A 20,910-nucleotide genomic window follows, 5' to 3' on the forward strand; every position below is an offset into this window, starting at 1 on the left:
ATTATGCAAGCTACAGTTAACGTAACTTTTTTTAATTTCACCACTGAGCCACAGTTATCTGAGTGGTCAAACAACTCTTGACAGATGTGAACCAAGAGCAGAAAGTCAAACCTGTTTAGAAAAGGGTTTGAAGCCTTCGTGTCGGCGTGATTGACACAACATGATATTTATTTTTTAACATAGGAACATTTCTTTGGACGAAGAATACGGGCGTCAACACTGGTTGAGTCCTTCATGAGAGGCACGCCAGGAAAGAGGAGTTGTTGCCATGACTACCCAGTAGGACTTTAGCAATAGACCCCATTCAATGTGTCCAGGGCCCACATGGGGCCCGTGTTGAAACCTTCTCATGTGAGCATGGCTGGGTAGGCCAATCAGCAGCAGTGCCAACACAAAGGCCTTGTGTGTGAAACAGCAGGTTTGTAGGGAGTCCCGCATCCCTCACTGGCTTCCATCAACAAACAGGATGTCTTGTAGAACCCTCTAGACAAGGCCGGTGGTACCAACATGGGAATTAGACTCCAGACCTCGGATGGATCACCATGTTATGAGGAGTAAAGGGGAGGGAGTGAGGGATCTCTATATTGTGCTGGTAGAGCATGCTGGGACGTGGGACGTGGTGTGGATTCTGACTCATGGGGCCCATCATGTGAATATTAAGGGTTAAGGGTGCATCATAAATTATTGACGTTCGTGTGCACTAAAAAAAAGATGCAGCTCTATAAGAGAGATTACTTACGGCTGAAGGATAAATCACATGCAGCCACTGATGGAAAAAGAAAAGGTATTTTCAGTATTGTTTTAGTTTATGCTGTGAGTGAGGTGTGTTTTTTGTGGCCTAAAGATCTTCACACGTATGTGACAGACAGACTCTGTGACCTTCTAATCCTCAAAGATTTGTATCAGTGTGTGTAAAAATAGAGTTTATAATCTGTTGTTTTAAAGACCAAGCGAGACAGGGATGAGGGGGCGTGAACCCACGGTCCTGTAGCAGCAGCTCTCAGCTGTGGACAGACCAAACCTGTTATGCACGTTTTCCTGGTATCTACAGAAGTTTAGTAATTCGTTTTCCAGAGGCAAAACAACCTGACTTTTACACTTCCCATAATGCAAGTCAATGATGTCTCTTATTAGACTCTCCTACATGCCCACTATAAAGCCCACACATTCAGTTTATTGGGTCCCCTTTAACCAAAAAGAGACTGTAATCTTGAATTATGATCCAGAGGAAGTGATGGACATCAGCTGTTTATTAAAGATACAGCATCCTCTACCATGAAAGGAACCAATCAACACTCGGCTGTCCTTAGAGGGAGATGCTCAAATTGAGTGTAGAGTACAGAGCTGGAGTCAGGACGAGGTTAGCCTAGCTTAGCATAAAGACTGAAACGGAACTATTTATTGTGATGAAACGGGTAGCTGAAACCAAGCCATCTTATTGGTCTACAGCGGTGCAGTGGTATAATAACACATCCCACGGCTACGTCGACTAATTAAAATGAACTCCGTGGTTGCTTAGCAACAGGGTTCCGCCAAACCGGAAGACGTTACAGATACAAAGTAACTAGTTAGGTGCTGAGACATGGAAGCATTGAAGGGGAACGAGCAGGACTGGAACCTTCTCTGCCATTTCCTGCTCCGTGCGTTTGGCACAGCGAGCGCTCCAGATTGCGGCACAGCTCGGCGGGCCTGGATGGAGGACGAGGTGAGAGCGGCGTGGGAGGCGGCGCGCATTCAGAGAGAACACTCACGGAGAGCAGAGGAGGAACATAATAATGGCCAACTGGGAGAGTGATGATTCAAATAGCACGCTTTCAACGTATTCTGGATATCTGGTCTTAAGTGAGGAAAGACCGAGCACGAGGGTTTTGACTCAAAGGAGGAAATATTCAAACATTTCTTTTAAACAGGTTTCCACCTGCGGTAATATATGTTTGACCCATGAAATGTTGTCATACCTCCAAAATGGGGGAACGTCTTGTCAGTTAACACTCTTAACACCCAGTATAGTACGAGCACCACAGCGACGACCTCTACACCCAGAAACAGGACGGTACGTAGGTGGCACACCGGGAACGTGCTAGCCGCAACAGCTAGCTTTAGCATCAAGCTATGGGCCGTTAACGAATCATGTGGTTAGCATTAGCGCTTTAGATTCCCTTCCTGGGTAGGTTGTTGTTGCAATATATAGAATAAGCGATTGTTATTTTGCGACCGTGATGAACATGGAAGTGCATCGTTGTTATGTAATACATTTGCAGATTATCTATTTTTTGCATCGCACTGAGAAACGTCTTTAACGCTGGTTTTATTCTACATCTTTCTCATCGGCAACACATTCCATTATAACCTATGGACACTTTGTGGTTAGCATGCTAGCTATCTTTAAAAGGACATTCCGCTATACTGGAGAATTCACTTGTTAGCTGTTGAAGCATAACTAACTAACTAACTAATATATATATATATATATATATATATATATATATATATATATATATATATATAACTATATATATATATGAAAAAAGTTTTTCCTGTGTGAGGTCAAAGGTCAGGGATGATGTATGTGTACAGATTGTAAAGCCCCCTGAGGGGAGTTTGTAATGATTTTGGGCTATACAAAATAAACTGAATTGACAGAAGCCAATCAGATAAATGCAGCACTAAGGCAATCATTATCAACATTCACATGAATATTAAAATCTCCTACAGTAATAACCTTATTAGTTAATAACAAATTCATTCTCAAAACAAAACACAGAATATTCAAACTGCATTTATTTCATCAGAATAAAAAAACAGCATTGGTTAAATACAAGCTCTTATGAATAATATGTTTGAAAAGATTAATAAAATATAATAATTTTACAAAAAAGCACTTGTCAATCATCCCCAGTTTATTTAACACCTCCATCTGAGAGCAGACACCAGCATTTAGGAGACCTTTTGCATAACGAGTCAACCCACTTTCTTCTGCGCGTCTGTCACACGAGCTGTGAGGAAAGGACCGGCGTGCGCAGCAGATTCAAGTCACTTCACGAGTTGCATCAGTGCACACACAGCGCACACACAGTGCACAGTGCACACACAGTACACACACAGCGCACACACAGTGCACAGTGCACACACACAGTGCACACAGCGCACACACAGTACACACACAGCGCACACACAGTGCACAGTGCACACACACAGCGCACACACAGCGCAGGGATGGAGACAGGAAGCACCGTTCAATGCAGTAGAACCGGAGCACGGCGCTTTATGGCGCTACAGGCTGAATGAATACCAGAGGGTATGGCACTGATACCAATGATTAACGTCCATGGTGGACGGAACGCTTTAAGGCCATGCTACATGCTACATGTAGCATATGTACACAGTAGAAGTCATCGGCAAAGACGGAAGTGTGCGTGTTCCCCACAAATCCCCCGGATTGTGTTTCAGTGGTTTGTTTTTTAGGGGGTGAGTTATACATTAACGTCTGAGCTGGGACGGTTTAACATGAACTCAGAAACATGTTGGAATTCAACTCAAAGACACCATAGCTGCACAAGAAGAAATAGAGCCGCTCGATTTGGTCACTGTTGCCACGACAACATGACGAATCAATAATAGCTGACAGGCGGAGTAACTGTTTGTGAGGGTGTGCGGAGAGAGAGTGCAGGATAAAACAAGTTATTTGGGGGTTCCCATTAAAGTGAGTGGTTTACAGCTCGGCGTCAACAGAACGTCACGGCACGTTCTGAATGTTCTGACTGGTGGTTTGGGCCGAGAAAAAGACCCATCAGGCCAAAGTAGCACCTTCAGAGAAGAAAGGCAGCTCTCAGGAGATGGACAGGTAGAACAAGAGAGAACCACATGGACAGACCCACAGGGGGAACAACAGGATGAAAATACAGATCGACATGCAACAACACAAAAGACGTTCTCCGGACACAATCCACCCATAAAAGAGCTATTTTGGTTCTTCAAAGTACATTCTGCAAATACCTACAACAGGAGTGTCACACACACGCACACACACGCGCACACACACACGCACACACACGCACGCACACACACACACACACACACACACACCTTGCCCAACAGGATTCCATATGTCTAAACACAGGTGTCATTTTCAGCTTCATTTAAAAACATGAGACTCTCCAGTCCACCAGAGTCTCGTCTTTGGTTTGATCTCCTGCTACATGTTCCACCTCACGGCAGCAGGGCTGTCACACTCGGTCTGCTCCGCCCCCCCCACGGGTTGTTCTCCCACATAAGCAACAGCGACAATAATTCTTAAGATATTTCATTGTTTCATGCTTCTTGAAAACATGACAGTTTAGCTGAACATAATTCCTTTAAGGAGATAAAAGCTGACTATATATAAAACTGCGACAAAAAATAATCATTCTTATAATGAGCATTGGAGTATGAGCATTTGTAGTCCTATTGCACTCATGCCTATTCTTTGTGATAAGTACTTTGATAATTAACGAATCATTGTTATACTGCAAGCTGTGAGGTTGACGCTGTCGTCCGGAGCGTAGAAGCATCTGGAGGATGTGGGGTTTGTAGTTTGCAGATGAGGGTGCTCCTCTCGACTTCCTTCCATCCGAGCAGAGGACGGTATTGAAGGGTGCACTGGTCGAGTTGTTTATGAAAGGAAGATTACGATTTGTTGAAAAAGCCACTGAACCGATCCCGTTGGTGGTCTTACAGTCTCGCATGGTGGTCAACGTTTCCTACATAAGCCATGGCCAGAGTGAGGTCAGGCACAGCTCCTCCCTATGTTGGGGGCGGAGCCTCGTATCGGAGCATGACGTTGAAGGACCGGGCAAAGTTGTTGGAGAGGGAGCAGCTGTTGCCGTCCATGAGGGGCAGCAGGAAGGCCAGGAGCAGCAGAGCCAGGAGGAGGAGCCACAGAGGAAGGGCCAGCCGACACACCCGCTTCCACAGGCCGGGCTTCTGCAACGACAACAGCAGCACGTTAAAACCTCCTCGCCGCACACACCACACCCACCTCTGACTCCACCGAGGATCACATCCCAATCGGATTTTTTGGGTCCACTATTATTGTCTCGATTTAAATAAATGACTTGTTACTCGCCTCTCTGTGTGTGTGTGTGTGTGTGTGTGTGTGTGTGTGTGTGTGTGTGTGTGTAGCAGCACCAGTTCTATCAGAGCTGGAGAGTATTTCTTCATTTAAAAAAAAAAAAAAAAAAGGCACTGAAGGCTTTGCTCACTGGGAAAGATCTTTTCACTTTCCTCCCAACATGATTGGAGTTTGATTGACAGATGGTTCATCCAATCACCTGCCAAGTCTTGTTTTTGTTTTTTTAAGTGCCAAACCGTTTCATCGACGGCTTCTCAGATGGTTCTGTGTGACAAACCTTGTGGCACGTCAGGTAAACACGTCGGCGCAATACTGGGAGAAACATGGAAGCACGCGGTCACTTATTGAACGGTTTCATAATTCATAGCTCAGAGAAGAGCTGGATGGAGGGGGATAGGAAGACAATCATGAAAGGAAACTACTTCAAAAGCTCAACACTCTTTCTGTGGCAGCATCAGGTCGACCTCATTACAACTTGATTTACTCTCCTTGTAAAAGGCACATATATTAAACATAACTGTTGTCATTTGATGCATCATATCAGAAGTATCTACCCTAATGGTGGAGAGAACCAGGCATGTATTTCTAATGACATTCCTTTTTTTCAGACTTATGTAATATCTGTTTTCTGATCGGCTCATGCTTTAATAATCAACACTGTGTTTCATCCTCAGTCATCCTGAATGAGTTTAAACTGGAATAACATAATGATAAACACATGTAATTATCAGTAAAGTAAATAATAGATGAACAGTACTGTCGAGCAAGTGGCATCATGTAACATTCCTCAGATACTACAATGTCTCGACTCCCTTAACGATCATAAACCCCCCAGTGTGTAGCATTTCTATTCATCTAGTAGCAGAAATAGAATACAATATCCATAACTATGTATTTATTCGTGTAAAATCATCTGAAACCAATACTTTGTTTGAATGAACCCTTCATATCTACGTAGGCAGCTGGTCCTCTTCATGGAGTCCTCCATGTTTCTACAGGAGCCCAGAAGGGACAAACCAGACCGCGGCTGAACGCCGTCACCACGGTGTCGGTCTTGGAGGGATTCAGTGGGTCGCAGTCGGCCTGTCTCTTTAAGACAGAACTCTTTCTCCGATACTCGCCTTAAAGACTGCACTTCTGTATTGAATGAACATGTATTTGATTCATTAGCTCAGTATCTCTGTGTTTAGATTGCGAGGTCCTGAGATGAAGGCAGAAGCAGTCCTCCCACACAGACCACAGTGAACCGATTCAACGCTGTCCCATTTCTCTGAATCCTGTTTACCGCCTCCGCTCATCTTTCACCTCCGGAGCTCTGCGTCACACGGCCTCACTGGAACAACTCCATGTACAACTTCACACTCATCCAGCAGGCAACAGACGGGCCGCTTCCAGGGAACACTGTCGTGTGAACACTGGAGGACTAATACACGTGCAACTACTGGAGTTCCTTCGTACAACAGAGTGGGGGAATATTTAGTTTCCTTACCATTGTAATACTTGAGAAGTAAACTTTTACTTATGCCTTATTGCCATTATTAAATATGAATAACTGTTTTACTACGTGTACTATGTGCTGTGTCACGTTTCTGAATGTTGCCATGTATCCCTCATTACACGGACAAACTGTGTTCACTACCACTGTTGGTCCAGTAGGTCAACGTTGGGAGTACTTTACATTTCAGCTCAGTAATAGCATGGTTAGTTTATAATAAAGTATAATATACAGTAATAATTAGCTCAATATTTGCCATATAATAGCAGTTTACAGGCCTGATTCATTGTTATTACACAGGAACTACCACGAGTGTTTCCAGGTCAAAATGGCAAATATCAATTTGGACTTCCAAGAATTTCCATGTGATTTTGAAGGTACTGATAATATCGTGAACACACTGTGCTATATTATCAGGCTATTAACCCATTAGTCACCATACCATTTGAAAATAAAACAATGGCAGTGTATTGTTCGCAGGTTACCATATTGATACCAAAATATCCTTATTGCCAACGCCGTTGGCCATCCTTACCATAATAACACGATTATCGGAGCATATCAGACCACAGAAATCAAGGGTCAGTTTATAAAAAACAAAAGCGATACCAAACATCGGAACCTGAAACGATAACGTGCATCAGCTGTTATCCTAAGAAGCATCGGCAGGTGGTTAAATACAAGCCTCCAGGTCAAACACGCCAGACTGTGGCGAGTAAAGGTTAATGATTGATGGAAGAGGAAGTGAAACTAGATAATCATACCTGCGTATGGCAAACAGCCACAGAGCAAAGGTATGTGTGTGTGTGTGTGTGTGTGTGTGTTTCTTAGAGTCAGCAAACACGGCCTCAGCTTCCTGTGAATGAGGAGGGCTGGGTATCGTTTGAAACAGGAAGCCATTTACTTTCCATCAGATGCCACAGGCGTGGAGTGGAGGCAGACTTTCCAACGCTTTGGTGACATCTCAGCACGGCAACTACGCCAAATACGCCGCACTCAAGTTCACCCATCGCAGACTGTCTGGGTCGGGGCTGCCAGGGGTTGGTTGGTGGGCCAATCACACATGGCTTTAAATCAAAGAGGGCCCGGGCGGCTGTGTTTTTCTACACAAAGGATGGAATGGTTGGACTGGAGAGTTTTCAACACGACTCCGTACTGCGTTATTTAGACATTCCTCTCATCTGCGAGCCCCTTTCACAGCCATTGGCAGTTGCAAGGGCTGTTATGTAAATGAGTTTGATAGATTTTTTTTCATAGCCGCATTCTGCAGAGACCCGCCCTCCTCTGCCTCTCAAAATGTGTGCTTTTTGTAAATGTTGCTCTGAACGTTGCCCATGTAAAATAATAAAATGACAGATCTGTTGGGGAGTTCAATTTGGATGTGGCGTCACAGTTCAAATGAATGTGAACCTTAGTTTTGATACAGCACACAGGCTAACCATCGTTTAGGATGCAGCCATTAACACTGCAGTACTCAAAGTCTGTGTGGACGTACATGTGGGTACCCGAGTGCCTACTGACACACACACGGTGAAACCAGACATCCTCGTGGCCCCCTTCATACGTCACATGCAGTCTCATTAGGATGAACGACCCCATCTGAATGTCTCCTGGCTTTACAAAGGAATACAGCTATAATAGGATACACACAGACAGTAGAACTAATTATGAGTTCACTCAACATTAAACCATGTAAACGTGTTCTAATTCAAATCCAAAATACAAGTATAAACCTGAAAAGGAACCTGGTGTGTCCCCTATAAGGTGTAGGATGTGTGCTTCCATTTGTTTGATCGTCAAATTCATAGCATTAGCAAAGTGATGGAGACAGGAGGGTTACTGGTCGCGTCGCTCATTTATCAAGTTTGTATTACAGGTTTACAAGTCGTCTTTGTCTTGTGTTGCTCAGCCTTTATAGCAGAATGCCAATGTGTGTACTTTGAGCTCAATCTAAGTCCAGCCTGAAGAAGTCCCTTCTCACTGGTGGTTTGACAGCTGAGAGACGAGAACAGCAGCAAAAGCAGACAGGATGCCTGTTGTACACAAAGACGCCCGTCGCTCCAAAACGAATAAACGTTATGTTGAAAACACAAACAACCACAATGACCGTGGACGTAGTTTATTCTGGTAGAGTCAGAAGTAGCTGGCTTTTCGGCTGGGCCGTCTGAGGGGTCACCGGGGGGACTTGATGCCAGTCCTGGGTGGTGGGGTCAGGTGTTGGGCTCTCTACGGCCCAAAGACCTCTGGCAACTTGGTTCAGATGTTTAAGACGGACTCAAACGTTTCAAATTCCTCCACAACAAGACAGAGTAGAACACATGTTGTGTTTCTAATTCCTCGAAACGAAGACAGTCAACAACTTCCATCTGGGCTCAAATGGTTTGTCTGGTTTGAAAGCCAGGAGCAGACGGACCACCAGTCAAAGGGTCCGTCCAATCAGGAGCATAGTGCCCAGTGGCAGCTCCTCAAGAGTCCAACCTGGGAAGCGGCGCGACCCCTCACGTATACTTATGTATCATAATACTCCTCAAATGAGTTGAAGCTCAGTTCAACAAACAAACCCAAAAAAAGAAATAGGCACTTCGCACACAGGCTAAACGGAAAAATATAACTATCTAAATCTAAATACTTTAGAGTAATGAGGCTCACTAAGAAAGGTCAAAATAATCAGTTGGCCTGGTTATCCGAAGAAGCTGTATTGAGGAACGACGTGGGAGCAGCAGCTCGCCTTCATTTAAATGAGAGTTCTCTCTTTGATATCATTCATCGTGCTCTTCTCTCCTGTACATCGTTTCACGGGTTTGGACTATTGGCAAGTTACAGACTGAATCGGTTCATCAGAAAATAGATTCTAAGAGCTCTGATCACATGCGGTGTATGTAATGTAGTGCTGCTCTGTTTCCATCATGGCTACTGGTTAGCAGGTGGAGCATCATGCCACAAGTGTCAGGATCTGTAGTGGATCTGTAGTGTTGTGTCGTGTTTCCTGTTTTATTTTGAAGTCCTTGTCTCTCGTGTCCTCTGTTTCTCTGCACTTCCTGTCCCTGTGATTGTCTGCCCTGTCCCTGATTGTTTCCTCCTGTGTCCAATCACCTGCACCAGCCCTCTGTATTTAAGTCCTGTTGGTGTCGTTCCCCTTGGTCGGTTCGTCTTGTGTTGATCGTGGAAGATCATGCGTGTGAGCCTGTTTTGTTTGTTTTGAATCCTGTTGAGCAATAAAGTTGCTTTTTCCAGTGTTGACGGCGTTTGGGTCCAGTGTCCTGCAGCTGCGCACATAACAACAAGTGTGCAGTCCAGTTTGAAGAAACACTTGTTGAGTTTGCGCTTACCTTTTGCACTTTGGCAGCGGCGGCCGGCTCCTCTCGTTTAGTTTGGAGTCTCTGCAGAGACACAAAACAGACAGTTACACACCTGGATCATCATACCCAGTTCTACCACAGAGGAGCTCCTGACTGACTGCTGACTCATGCATGCTAGTGTTGTGTAGCACAGCCCAGTGGATGGCTGGTAAAAACAACAGCCCATGAGTTGTGAACACTTTTGGTTCTACCACATCTGGAGAACACTGTCAGTAAGTCCACTGAGCGGTGGCTCAGATGCTCTAAATGGTGTTACATCGCCACCGTGTGGGGAAACCATAGCAGTGCACTTAAGGGGGACTCCTGTGGCAACACATAACAGGAACAGGACCCAATTTAATCTGTGCTCTGTATTTAAGGTTTGATGATAATACTGTATTATCAGATCAAGCTCAAAACATTTAAGACAAGAAACACAAATGTAAACGTTTAACGTACCAGTACACTCACTGCAGACATTATATTAAAGAGCCTTCGACCTGCATCTGATCTGCGATTATGCTCCATATCTATTCGTAATCATTCTAGATGGTGGAACCCTGTTTCCATCCATACAGGTCTGTGATATGTATCAGCAGCAGCAGCAGAGACCTGCTCAAGACAAGGACTGAAGGTCACACTGTCAGTGAAATAAAGCGGACATGGTAAATGAAAAAACATATGAAAAAACAGGATGGGGGTCAAATGATTTAAGATGTTTATATTGATATTGTAACAGCATCCATAGCCAATTTAAATGTACGTATGAAGACATATGAATTGCAGAGTCAACAGGATAATGTCAACATAACTATGAAGTGTAATCTATATGGAGGTTTTCAAACTCACAATTGCTTTAAAGTTATGAAATATACAATCCATTAGTTCCCGACTGAGGATGGAATTACAGCAGACTCATGTCACATGACATCCATGACAGAACGTGGCGTGTTCTCCAGTGTTTCTTTCATGAGGCCCGATCAGAGCATTCGAGCCTCAGTCTGAAGAATGTGTAGAAACTAAAGTACAATGGCAAAAGAAGGAGTCGGCTCTGCCAGGGTTCTCATGAGCAATGTTGCTTGCGTACACAAAAAGCCTTCTCTGAAGTGAAATGGCAGGAGTGACTCCACAAAAGGTTAAAGGTCAGCTCTGCTCTCACCTTGGCACTGGCCCTGGACCTGAGGTCTCCCACGTCCTTCAGTTTGGACTTGTAGAGCATCCAGTGGTAGCGGAGTTCCTCCAGACTCACGTCCTCGCTGCCCGGACTCTCCTGGAGCAACAGCTGGAACTGCTCCTGACCCCAGCCCACTCCTGCCCTCAGAGCCTGCACCAGGACACAGTCAGAGACCTTTAGGTTCGTGGACTAGAACGGGACATTCATGGTGTCATGAGGTCAGTGTGAAGGCTTGTGTTTCTTTATCAATAATAACAGTCTGAGCCCGTCAGTGACAGACACAAGTACATTACTTTACAGCTTGTTTAGCGGCCGCAGCGTTCTCCATTATTACTGAACCCATTTCTTCAAATGTTGTCAGCATTAGTCACTTAAGGCCCACAAAACCTCCAACAGTCACTATCATTGGACATTTGCCAGTGGGCACTCATTCCCAGTACAGGAGTAACTAACATTCACACACACATTAATACACCAATTTTGGGGTCAAGTGTCTTGCCCAAGGACACATCGACATGGGCTAACGGAGCCGGGAATCAAACCGCCGATCCTCTGATTGAAGGACATGTATGCAGTACGAGTGGAGCTACAGGTGACAGATCCACCGATTACATCACGCCGTGTTTCCCTGAGCACATTCTTCTGGATATTATCATTAGGCTATCTGTTAAATGGGATCCGGGGTACTAGACCTCGTTAAATCACTGGAAGTGCACTTCCACTGAATCCGTTATTACATCACCGTCAGTGGCGTTTGAATCTGATGTCAAAGTTAGCCCCATATAAGCAGGGCCAGCACCAGCACCAGCCAAGGCCTATGAGTAGGGCTGCAGGGTCCAACCACAGCTGTGACAACAGGAACTCACCCTGAGGGTGTCCTGTCGGGTCTTGACTTCTTTGTCGCTGAGTGTTGCTCCCTTGCTGCTAAAGATCCCTGAGAGCAGCTTGTTCTCTTTGGACAGCCACGCCTCAAACTCCCTCCTCCTGGATGTGTACTCTCCTGTGCACCCCTAAAAACAAAAACAACAACAACTCAGAGAACTCTGAACAACACACACCAACACTAAAGAAAAGAAAGGTTGGCCACAGCAGCAGATGTCTGTGCTTCTTACTTCTTCTCTCCAATCTTCACACACACACACACACACACACACACATGGTACACTCGAACAGAGGCGATTCGTGTGTTCGTCTGCTTAGGATATGTCTATATAGGAAGTTGTTTTCTTGCCACATTTCTCAACAAGCCTTTCCCTCTTCTCAGCAGTAGCTTTCACGGTCGCCATTTTTGGAGGTTCATCCAGATGCTCCTAAATATCAAATGTAGCTCTTTTCTAGTTTCAGTTTGTATAATTCTACCCTCATGAGCACTTTGGAGGGGAGATCTTTGAGGCAGAAGTGTCTGCCGTTGGATGTCTCTTCTCTGGCTGTTGGATGAGACATTCTGCTCAGTGTTCTTGCCGTTTGAGAGGTCAAACTTGTTCAAGATTTTCTGCACAGTATCAGCCATGCGGAAAGGTTCATGGTAAATGGACTGTACTAGTCTTCCAGCCACTCACAGCTCTTTACCCTAGTCATCATTCACCCATTCACACACTGATGGGAGGGGCTACCATGCAAGGTGCCACCTGCCCATCAGGACTAACACACATTCATTCACCAAATGCACAGCATTCGGGAGAAATTTGGGGTAAAGTGTCTTGCCAAAGGACACAGTGTTATGGACAAGCGAAGCCGGGGATCGAACCCCCGATCCTCTGATAGAGGGAGGACCCTGCTCACCACTAAGTGACAAGCAGCCAGGGTTATTGTTTTAATGGAACATTTCTTATTCACTTTTTACCCCCATAGTCAATTCTACGTGACTGAGACAGAAAAGAAACGTCTCTGTTAAATTAGCAGTACAAACAATGAACCACTGAGCTGGAAAACTATGTATGACTAAGAGGAGTCGACTTGGCGGCCCAGAGAGCGTTAGTCATGAAATACTGTCGGCAGCTTGAATCAGTTCCCTGGATCAGTTTGAGTAATTCTGTTATGGTGAGGGGTTTTGCAACAGCCTGTAACACTGGCGGGTATTCAAGTATTTTTCACAACCCAAAAGGAAGGAAAGCTGCAACCCTGGAGTGTTCCTGCATGTCTCAGTGGAAGAACATTGACTTTTTCGCCCAAGGTAAACTATAAAATGAAATGTACAGAGAAGAAGGCCTCCATAAACTCCACCGAGTATGAACACTGCACAACCATACCGTTGGGTGTTGAGTTGGTGTCGTTGGCATTTGCTTGGTCGGGTCCCTTCTGAACAGCATGAATGCTCCTCCTCCTGGACTCAGGCCTTCCCCTGCCTCCACTCTGCCTTCCCCAGAGCTCATTCTTAGCCCCTCACCATAGCTGACCTCTCCGTCTCCAGCCAAGATGCTGATGCTGCTGCCGCCCCCTGTTGATTTATCCCTGTCGGGGCTTCCAGTGGCTGTGACTGTCGAGGCTTCTCTCTGGCCTGCTCTGCTGCGAATTCTCCAAGCGGAGGAATCTACTTGGTCTCCTCTAAAGGAGCGACCCCTGTCCCCGCCCGACCTTGACGGGCTCACGTGTTCGTAGTCTTGTCCAGCCAGAATGAGGTGACCTTCCCCGTGGCCCTGGATCCGACCACCCCGCGCGGTCATCACCCCCTCTCCCACCTCTCTGTCTGCCGACAGGCCTCCGACCCTCCATGTGTCGGACTGTGTCTGCTCTGTGGAGCTGTTCAGCAGCCTAGGAGAGAGAGAAAGATACGGCTGAAGTGTTTCCATAACTCACTTCAAAGTCTCATAGAAGCAATGCTCCTCGGATTTCTCCAACCGGGTTTGTTTTCTCATGTAAAACTTTCCTTCTTTTTGTTCATATGCATGCATTAACATCCCTTTATATTAACACTTCAGTGACTGCGCTTGAATGCTCATTCTAGACCTCAGAAATATCAGATTTCACAAGAAATTCGAAAAGAGAATCTTGTTTTGAACACAGAAAAACTGGAACTTGCGAGAACCTTTTACTGGTCAAACTTCACCCATGAAGCTGCATGTAATAGTAACCTTCAAGAAGGGGCCGATGTCCCTGTGGGCCAATCACAACTCGGACTGAATACAGTATTAATATGTAATATGTATATAAATAATGTAATACCTTCGCTTGAGAATGATCCATTCCTTAACAATGTCTCTGGGTTCTACGTTCACCACCCTGTCCCAATGTGTAATCAGTGGAAACAACAGCAACAGCTGACCAGAGACAGAAGAATACAAAGACTAAATATTTCAGGTACCTGTGAAGATTGAGACTCGTATTGTACAGAGCCAACCAGGACTCTCTCAGGCGCTTAATGTCTCGCTGAATGTGGACCCGTCCCTCCTCTGAAGTCCTCTCCAAGACCCCCTGGCCCTGGACCTCCATCTGCTGCAGCTGGAGCTCCTTCTCAGGAAACTCTCCCAGGGCTCTCTGTGGACGAGGACAATCAGCACTTTAGTTTAGCTCTGGAGAGTGAACGTCATACGGTGCGACACTTTGCATCACTGGACAAAACGTGTCACAAACGGGACGTCATTCATTATTTTCAGCACACACCCTAACAAAACACTAAAAGTACTTTCTATTGCGGGACTGGAACAGAGACGGTGACTTGAATGTTCTTAAAAGGACCATAAAGTCTGCTCATCGCCATTGAGAATAAACTCTAAACTGCTGATTCCACCTGTGCGTTCTGGGTTACCTGACAGGAAAAAGGATCCATCTAATTACACCTCGGGATTAATCACATACTTCAGGTTACATATTTCAGTAACTACACATTCATGTTTGTGATGATTCAGACGGTCACAGATTGTTGAATGCAGCGTCGCAAGACTTCTTCTATCCCTGCTGGGTAAGAGAGAAAGGGATTCATCCTTTCCAACCTTGACACCAGTGGGACGTTGCTGGAATGGGTTTCTCCTACCTCGTACACTCTGGGTGTCTGTTTTCGCCTGATAAGATGGGTGCTACTTTTTTTTATTCCCCAAAAAAAAGGAAACTTTTCTGCAAACAGAGGCAACATTTGATATCCATTGAGCAGCTTTAAGAAGGACGGTGCTCCTGAACAGGTTTCACAAGGCTCCGTGTTATTGAAAGAATCTCCAGCTGCGGTGCTGATGAGACGGGCACTGTAATTATAGAGTCTCTGTGGAGTTCCCATCAAAATTCATGGCCGAGGCCAGAACTGCCATCACTTCTGTTACAGAGAACAATACAGGACAATGATATGAAATGAAAAGCGGGGATTTGATGAACCCCGACAACTGCAGGTCTGGAGTTCCGGTCTACAAGCAACCCTAAAGTGCCCCGAGGCTCCAGCTTAGACCTCACTGCTCCGTCACGAGGAAACTACCTTTTAGATCATGTTGGGATTAGGGCTACACCAAATGAACATATTAATTGTGATACATAAACAGATATTACAGTGGACTCGGTTCATCATGACTCACAGGACCTCGTGCTTGTTATATTTAGTCTGTTTGTGCTGTGAGGAGCGTATTCATGCTCCAAGTGAAACCCTACGATTGGCTACCACTTTACTGATCATTTCTTCTCTGCTGCCTGTCTCTCTCGCTCGACCACACACTCGCTGTGCACGTGGCTCACTGTATTTACGAGCCACGAGCCATTGGCCATCCGTAATATAACGTCAAAGGTTCTGTCTGATTGGCCACGCCGTTAACGGTATGGTGTGTATCCGACAGAATGGAAAACATTGTTATGATATTCAAAGCAATATTGCAGTCTTTATTGCTCAAGTTAAGTGCCATAAAGCAGTGTGATGAAACACACTCGCATGTTGGTCAGGCGGACACGGACCCACAGAAGGAATGTTTATTCCACCACGAAGTCTGACCAAGGATCATTGATTCACAAGCAGAATCATAAAAGCAGGAACAGTTGGGACGAGTGACGCATGACAGTTAAAGTAAAATGAATAAGGACAGACAGACAGACAGACACACTCACACTCACACACAGACACAGACACACTCACACACACACACAGACACAGACACACTCACACACACACACACACACACACACACACACACACACACACCTCAGCTTCGTGCTGGCGGCCCTCGATGCTCCACTCCCCTGGGGGGCTGTGGAAGGACTCCAGCTTCTGCTTCATGATCATCAGCCACTTCTCGATGTTCAGCAGGCTGTCGTGGAAGCTCTCATGGTCTGCGATGCTCTCCTCGCTCTCGTGCACCTTCACCTGCAAGAAGAAGAGAGATCAGCTGGTCAGTCGGGGGTATGGAGAAAAACATCTGTCGTTATGGAAGAAGTTACTTTCCATTCCAATATTGTTTTATAGCTCAACTGCTAAGACTCCACCATGAATCCTTGTTTGTATAACAGTATACTAGGAACCAACTAGTGTGCTTGGCCCCTTCTTAACAGCAGGAACTTGGGGTATCAGGACGGTCCAATCCGCTCACGATAAGTTGATTGAGTGCATATTGCATCACCGGGATAACCTTGGATATCCTCACGTGTAACATGAAAAAGATGTCTGGCTTGCTTTCATATAAAGAATGAAAAGACGAGCCTGATTAAAACAATTATCATGTAAGACTATGGAGATTTCTTTTAATTCATCTATCCTTTATGATTACCCGATATAAGATTGATTGACTTTTAAGAAAAAGGATGTTCACTGAAAAAAGATCTGATGCAATCAAAATATTTATTTCTAATCAAAATATAACAGTAAAGTCATTCCAGTATGTTTTAGTGCCATTTTAAGAGTTTTTAGCATATTTAGATGATTATGGAGAAAATGTTGTTAAATCAGAATTATTTTTGCCACAACATTGAACTGTTGGAAACAGTGAAGTTTCAAGACTACGAGCTACCGGGTGGTTCATGTGTCGTTCCCTCGTGATCACGTAGCTCATAACACACACAGCCATTTGATCCTTTGTTCACATAAAAAGACGGATTGGTGCCGCTCCGACCCTGCGGTCTCACCCTGGCTGCCTTGTGCAGGTGTTTCCACTCGGCATAGAGCCTCTCGAACTGAGCCCTGTTGCTCTGACTGGACGAGACCAGCGTCTCCAGCGCCGTGATGTGGGCCTCACAGTCCTCCAGGTCCTTCAGGATCACCTGAGGACACAGCGGGCCAGACAACTGTTGGTTCATTTATAATAAAGACATATATCTATTCTACATATTTATTATGACATTGCAGCACAGTCTTTAAATGAACGTGAAACAAACTTGAAGGTAGCCAAACATTACACATTCCTTTTGAGAAGGTGCATGACACTTGATCAGAATTCATCTAAATCTGCAGGAGGCAACAATAAGACCGTGTGCTCATACCAGCTGGTGCTCCGGCAGACATTTTGACTCCGACTTGGCCGCGGGATTAAAAACTCACCCTGAACTGGTCTGACTGACTTTTCTTGGCCAGGATGTCAGGCTGGAGGCCGTCGGTTGCCACCAGATGGTCCTGGAGAGCGGCCAGCTTGGAGCGAATCAGCTCTTGGGCGTCTCCAAAGTCCTTGGTTCTTGAGATTAAGCCCTGAAAGAGGGAAAACAAATGATCTCTGGTTGGCTAGTGTGTGTGTGTGTGTGTGTGTGTGTGTGTGTGTGTGTGTGTTTCACCTCCCTCCAATAGATATATTATTTATAATGTTATTTTAAAATTTACATTGACATGTATCGCTGACCTCAGGAGAAATAATGTTGTCTGACACCGAAGCTGTGTTGCCATTAGTTTGTTTTACGCGCATTATGAAGTATTACATTATAAAGTATTGCATTATGAAGTATTGCATTTGTGAGGACGTGGCTGTGCGACATGAATCTGAAAATCTGTGGTTGTCAGTTCAATACGGAACATACTGCAACATCGACTTTAGACCAGGGATACATTGGTCAACATCTTAGGTTCCTCCAGATGAAACCTACAATGTGGCTGACCACACCTCATTGTAACACCAACACTATTGGGCAATAGACGCAAGACATTTGCATTGGTCTGACACTGGCAGTGACCCTTGGTCTTAAAGTGCTACCCTTAATGGGTGACGGCAGCGTGGTCGTACCTGCAGCCTGCTCTTCCTCTGCAGCAGCTGAGCGTGCAGCAGCTCTCTGTTCCTGATGGCGCCACTCAGCTCGCTCTGCAGGCTGTCGGACCCCTCGGGACCAAACAGCGAGGTCAGCAGGTCGCCCTTCACCTGCAGCAGGCTGAGGCGCTCCTGCAGCTGGACACTGCCCTTCAGCAAGCGCTGGGACAGGAGGAGGGAAACAGAGTTATCTAACGTGCATCCAGGCCACCCTTATTTAAAGGCTCCAGGCGGCTGACCAACGCAAGGGGCTGCCACGTGGAGACTGCAGTATGAATATTAGTGCATTTACTTTCATTTTCAGATCAAATCTATGAAGATCCATTTCATTCAATATTAAATATATAAATACGTACATGAAGAAATATGACCATGAATCCTGAAATAAATTAGGCAATTCATATATCAATATTTATGAATATATAAATGAGGCAATATAGTTAAATAAATAAAAAGGTGGTTTATTTATTTCACCGAACTATAATTTATCTCATGGTACTTCAAAGAAAATAAATGAAAGTAAACTGAAATATATAAAAGTAATAAGAGAAATTAATAAAATAAAACTGTACGGTATTCATTTTTTTGAACTATATTAACTTCTATCTTTCGTATTCATATTTATTTATTGACTCGTTTTGTTTGTTGGCATATTTAAATATTCATTTATTTATTTAATATTGAATTAAATGGTATTCCATACCAAGCCCCATAGCTACTCACACATTATTAAAAAAACGTCTCCAACAGAATTTCATATGGATTTTTTACAAGAATACTAGAGTGCTGCCACTGTGATGCAACTCTTACAAAGGCTTTGACTTTGAAATTTCTTTTACATGTAACCTTAAAATGAGAGTCATAAATCTGTCTTTGTGAGGGAGGAAATTTACTTCACAAATTCCCCGACATCACATTCCATAGCTGTCTTACAGTTTTATGAAATATGTATCAATGATGAGCGGCAATCACTGGCATTCTGTATTCTGTGTCGTTTAGAAAGAGCAGAAGCACATTGGAGGGATGTTTGTTTAGAATTAGGGTCACAGCTTCAGTGAACCTCGTACGTGGTTCAACTAAGTCGATCAAATGTCCTATTAGCCAGCTTAAATTAACCCGATGATTGAAATCAGGCTATCTCGGTTTCTCAAAGGCTGATCCGTGCTCAAACAAATCTTGTTAGTTGGAACCAGACTTCAGTAATCAGGATAGTTGAACCAGACTTCAGTACTCAGGATAGTTGAACCAGACTTCAGTAATCAGGATAGTTGAACCAGACTTCAGTAATCAGGATAGTTGAACCAGACTTCAGTACTCAGGATAGTTGAACCAGACTTCAGTAATCAGGATAGTTGAACCAGACTTCAGTAATCAGGATAGTTGAACCAGACTTCAGTACTCAGGATAGTTGAACCAGACTTCAGTAATCAGGATAGTTGAACCAGACTTCAGTACTCAGGATAGTTGAACCAGACTTCAGTATTCAGGATAGTTGAACCAGACTTCAGTACTCAGGATAGTTGAACCAGACTTCAGTACTCAGGATAGTTGAATCAGACTTCAGTACTCAGGATAGTTGAACCAGACTTCAGTACTCAGGATAGTTGAACCAGACTTCAGTACTCAGGATAGTTGAACCAGACTTCAGTACTCAGGATAGTTGAACCAGACTTCAGTACTCAGGATAGTTGAACCAGACTTCAGTACTCAGGATAGTTGAACCAGACTTCAGTACTCAGGATAGTTGAACCAGACTTCAGTAATCAGGATAGTTGAACCAGACTTCAGTACTCAGGATAGTTGAACCAGACTTCAGTAATCAGGATAGTTGAACCAGACTTCAGTAATCAGGATAGTTGAACCAGACTTCAGTACTCAGGATAGTTGAACCAGACTTCAGTAATCAGGATAGTTGAACCAGACTTCAGTACTCAGGATAGTTGAACCAGACTTCAGTAATCAGGATAGTTGAATAGGCTTTCACCTCAACACTGTGAGATTTGAGCTGGAAGTACAGGGCACATGTTGCCTCTACAAGGCTCTCAACATGGCGACGGCTAACAGCGCAAACAAGGGCGACAGTAAACAAAGCACAGACAAAGGGAGAGTGCCTTCACTCTGCTCAGGAAGACATTCCTCCTCCATATCTTTCCATAGATGATAGTTATTTGATGCTATATTAATGCGCTCAATGTCATAGTTCAAGTGCATGAGGACTTGCGAATGCATAGGGGAAACTTGTTAGTAAGAAGTAGAGGCTTATTTGTTGAGATACATGTGTTTAGAGGGTGTGGGTGTGTGTGTGTGTGTGTGTGTGTGTTCACAATGCTGTCTCGAGTACTGAAACAGATTGATTGACAGAACTTCTTGCTTTTCATGGTTTTGCTTTCGGCCCCAATTACATTGAGATAGTTGCAAGCTGCTAACAGCTGAACAGTTAAATACATCAAAAATAGATTTGTTATTCAGCCTTTCTGATCTCAATCAAGTTGATTGAAGTAAATCACCACGGTCCCGCTCATTTGGAAAAAAACAAGTCTACACGGTGATTTATTCACACACGCTGATTGACAGCATGCAAGTTGTGTTTTTTATTAACAGGCTGGTATTTATACCAGAATAGGCTATAAATCATGATTTATTGGAAGAAACCAAGCAATAAT

At 44.5% G+C, this 20,910-nt stretch overlaps 1 protein-coding gene and 1 long non-coding RNA gene across 3 annotated transcripts in view; both read right to left on the minus strand.

Moving 5' to 3' along the window:
* The window catches only part of LOC117751297, an 830,737-nt gene that overhangs the window by 720,493 nt on the left and 89,334 nt on the right, over positions 1-20,910 (minus strand). The window lies entirely within an intron of this gene.
* Positions 2,764-20,910, minus strand: part of syne3 (spectrin repeat containing, nuclear envelope family member 3) — a 36,215-nt gene continuing 18,068 nt past the window's right edge. Inside the window, exons 9-18 of one of the 2 annotated variants that reach the window (XM_034563052.1) lie at positions 18,227-18,409; positions 17,557-17,700; positions 17,145-17,279; positions 16,228-16,389; positions 14,419-14,591; positions 13,367-13,868; positions 11,984-12,127; positions 11,103-11,267; positions 9,935-9,985; positions 2,764-4,962 (exon numbers count right to left, since the gene is read on the minus strand). In XM_034563052.1, coding sequence (XP_034418943.1) covers positions 4,783-4,962; positions 9,935-9,985; positions 11,103-11,267; positions 11,984-12,127; positions 13,367-13,868; positions 14,419-14,591; positions 16,228-16,389; positions 17,145-17,279; positions 17,557-17,700; positions 18,227-18,409 — 1,839 coding nt within the window. In that variant the 3' untranslated portion in view covers positions 2,764-4,782. The remainder of the gene's footprint in view (positions 4,963-9,934; positions 9,986-11,102; positions 11,268-11,983; positions 12,128-13,366; positions 13,869-14,418; positions 14,592-16,227; positions 16,390-17,144; positions 17,280-17,556; positions 17,701-18,226; positions 18,410-20,910) is intronic. The other variant, XM_034563053.1, reaches the window with a different exon arrangement.

This window comes from Cyclopterus lumpus, chromosome 22, assembly GCF_009769545.1.
Source record: "Cyclopterus lumpus isolate fCycLum1 chromosome 22, fCycLum1.pri, whole genome shotgun sequence".
Classification (NCBI taxonomy): domain Eukaryota; kingdom Metazoa; phylum Chordata; class Actinopteri; order Perciformes; family Cyclopteridae; genus Cyclopterus; species Cyclopterus lumpus.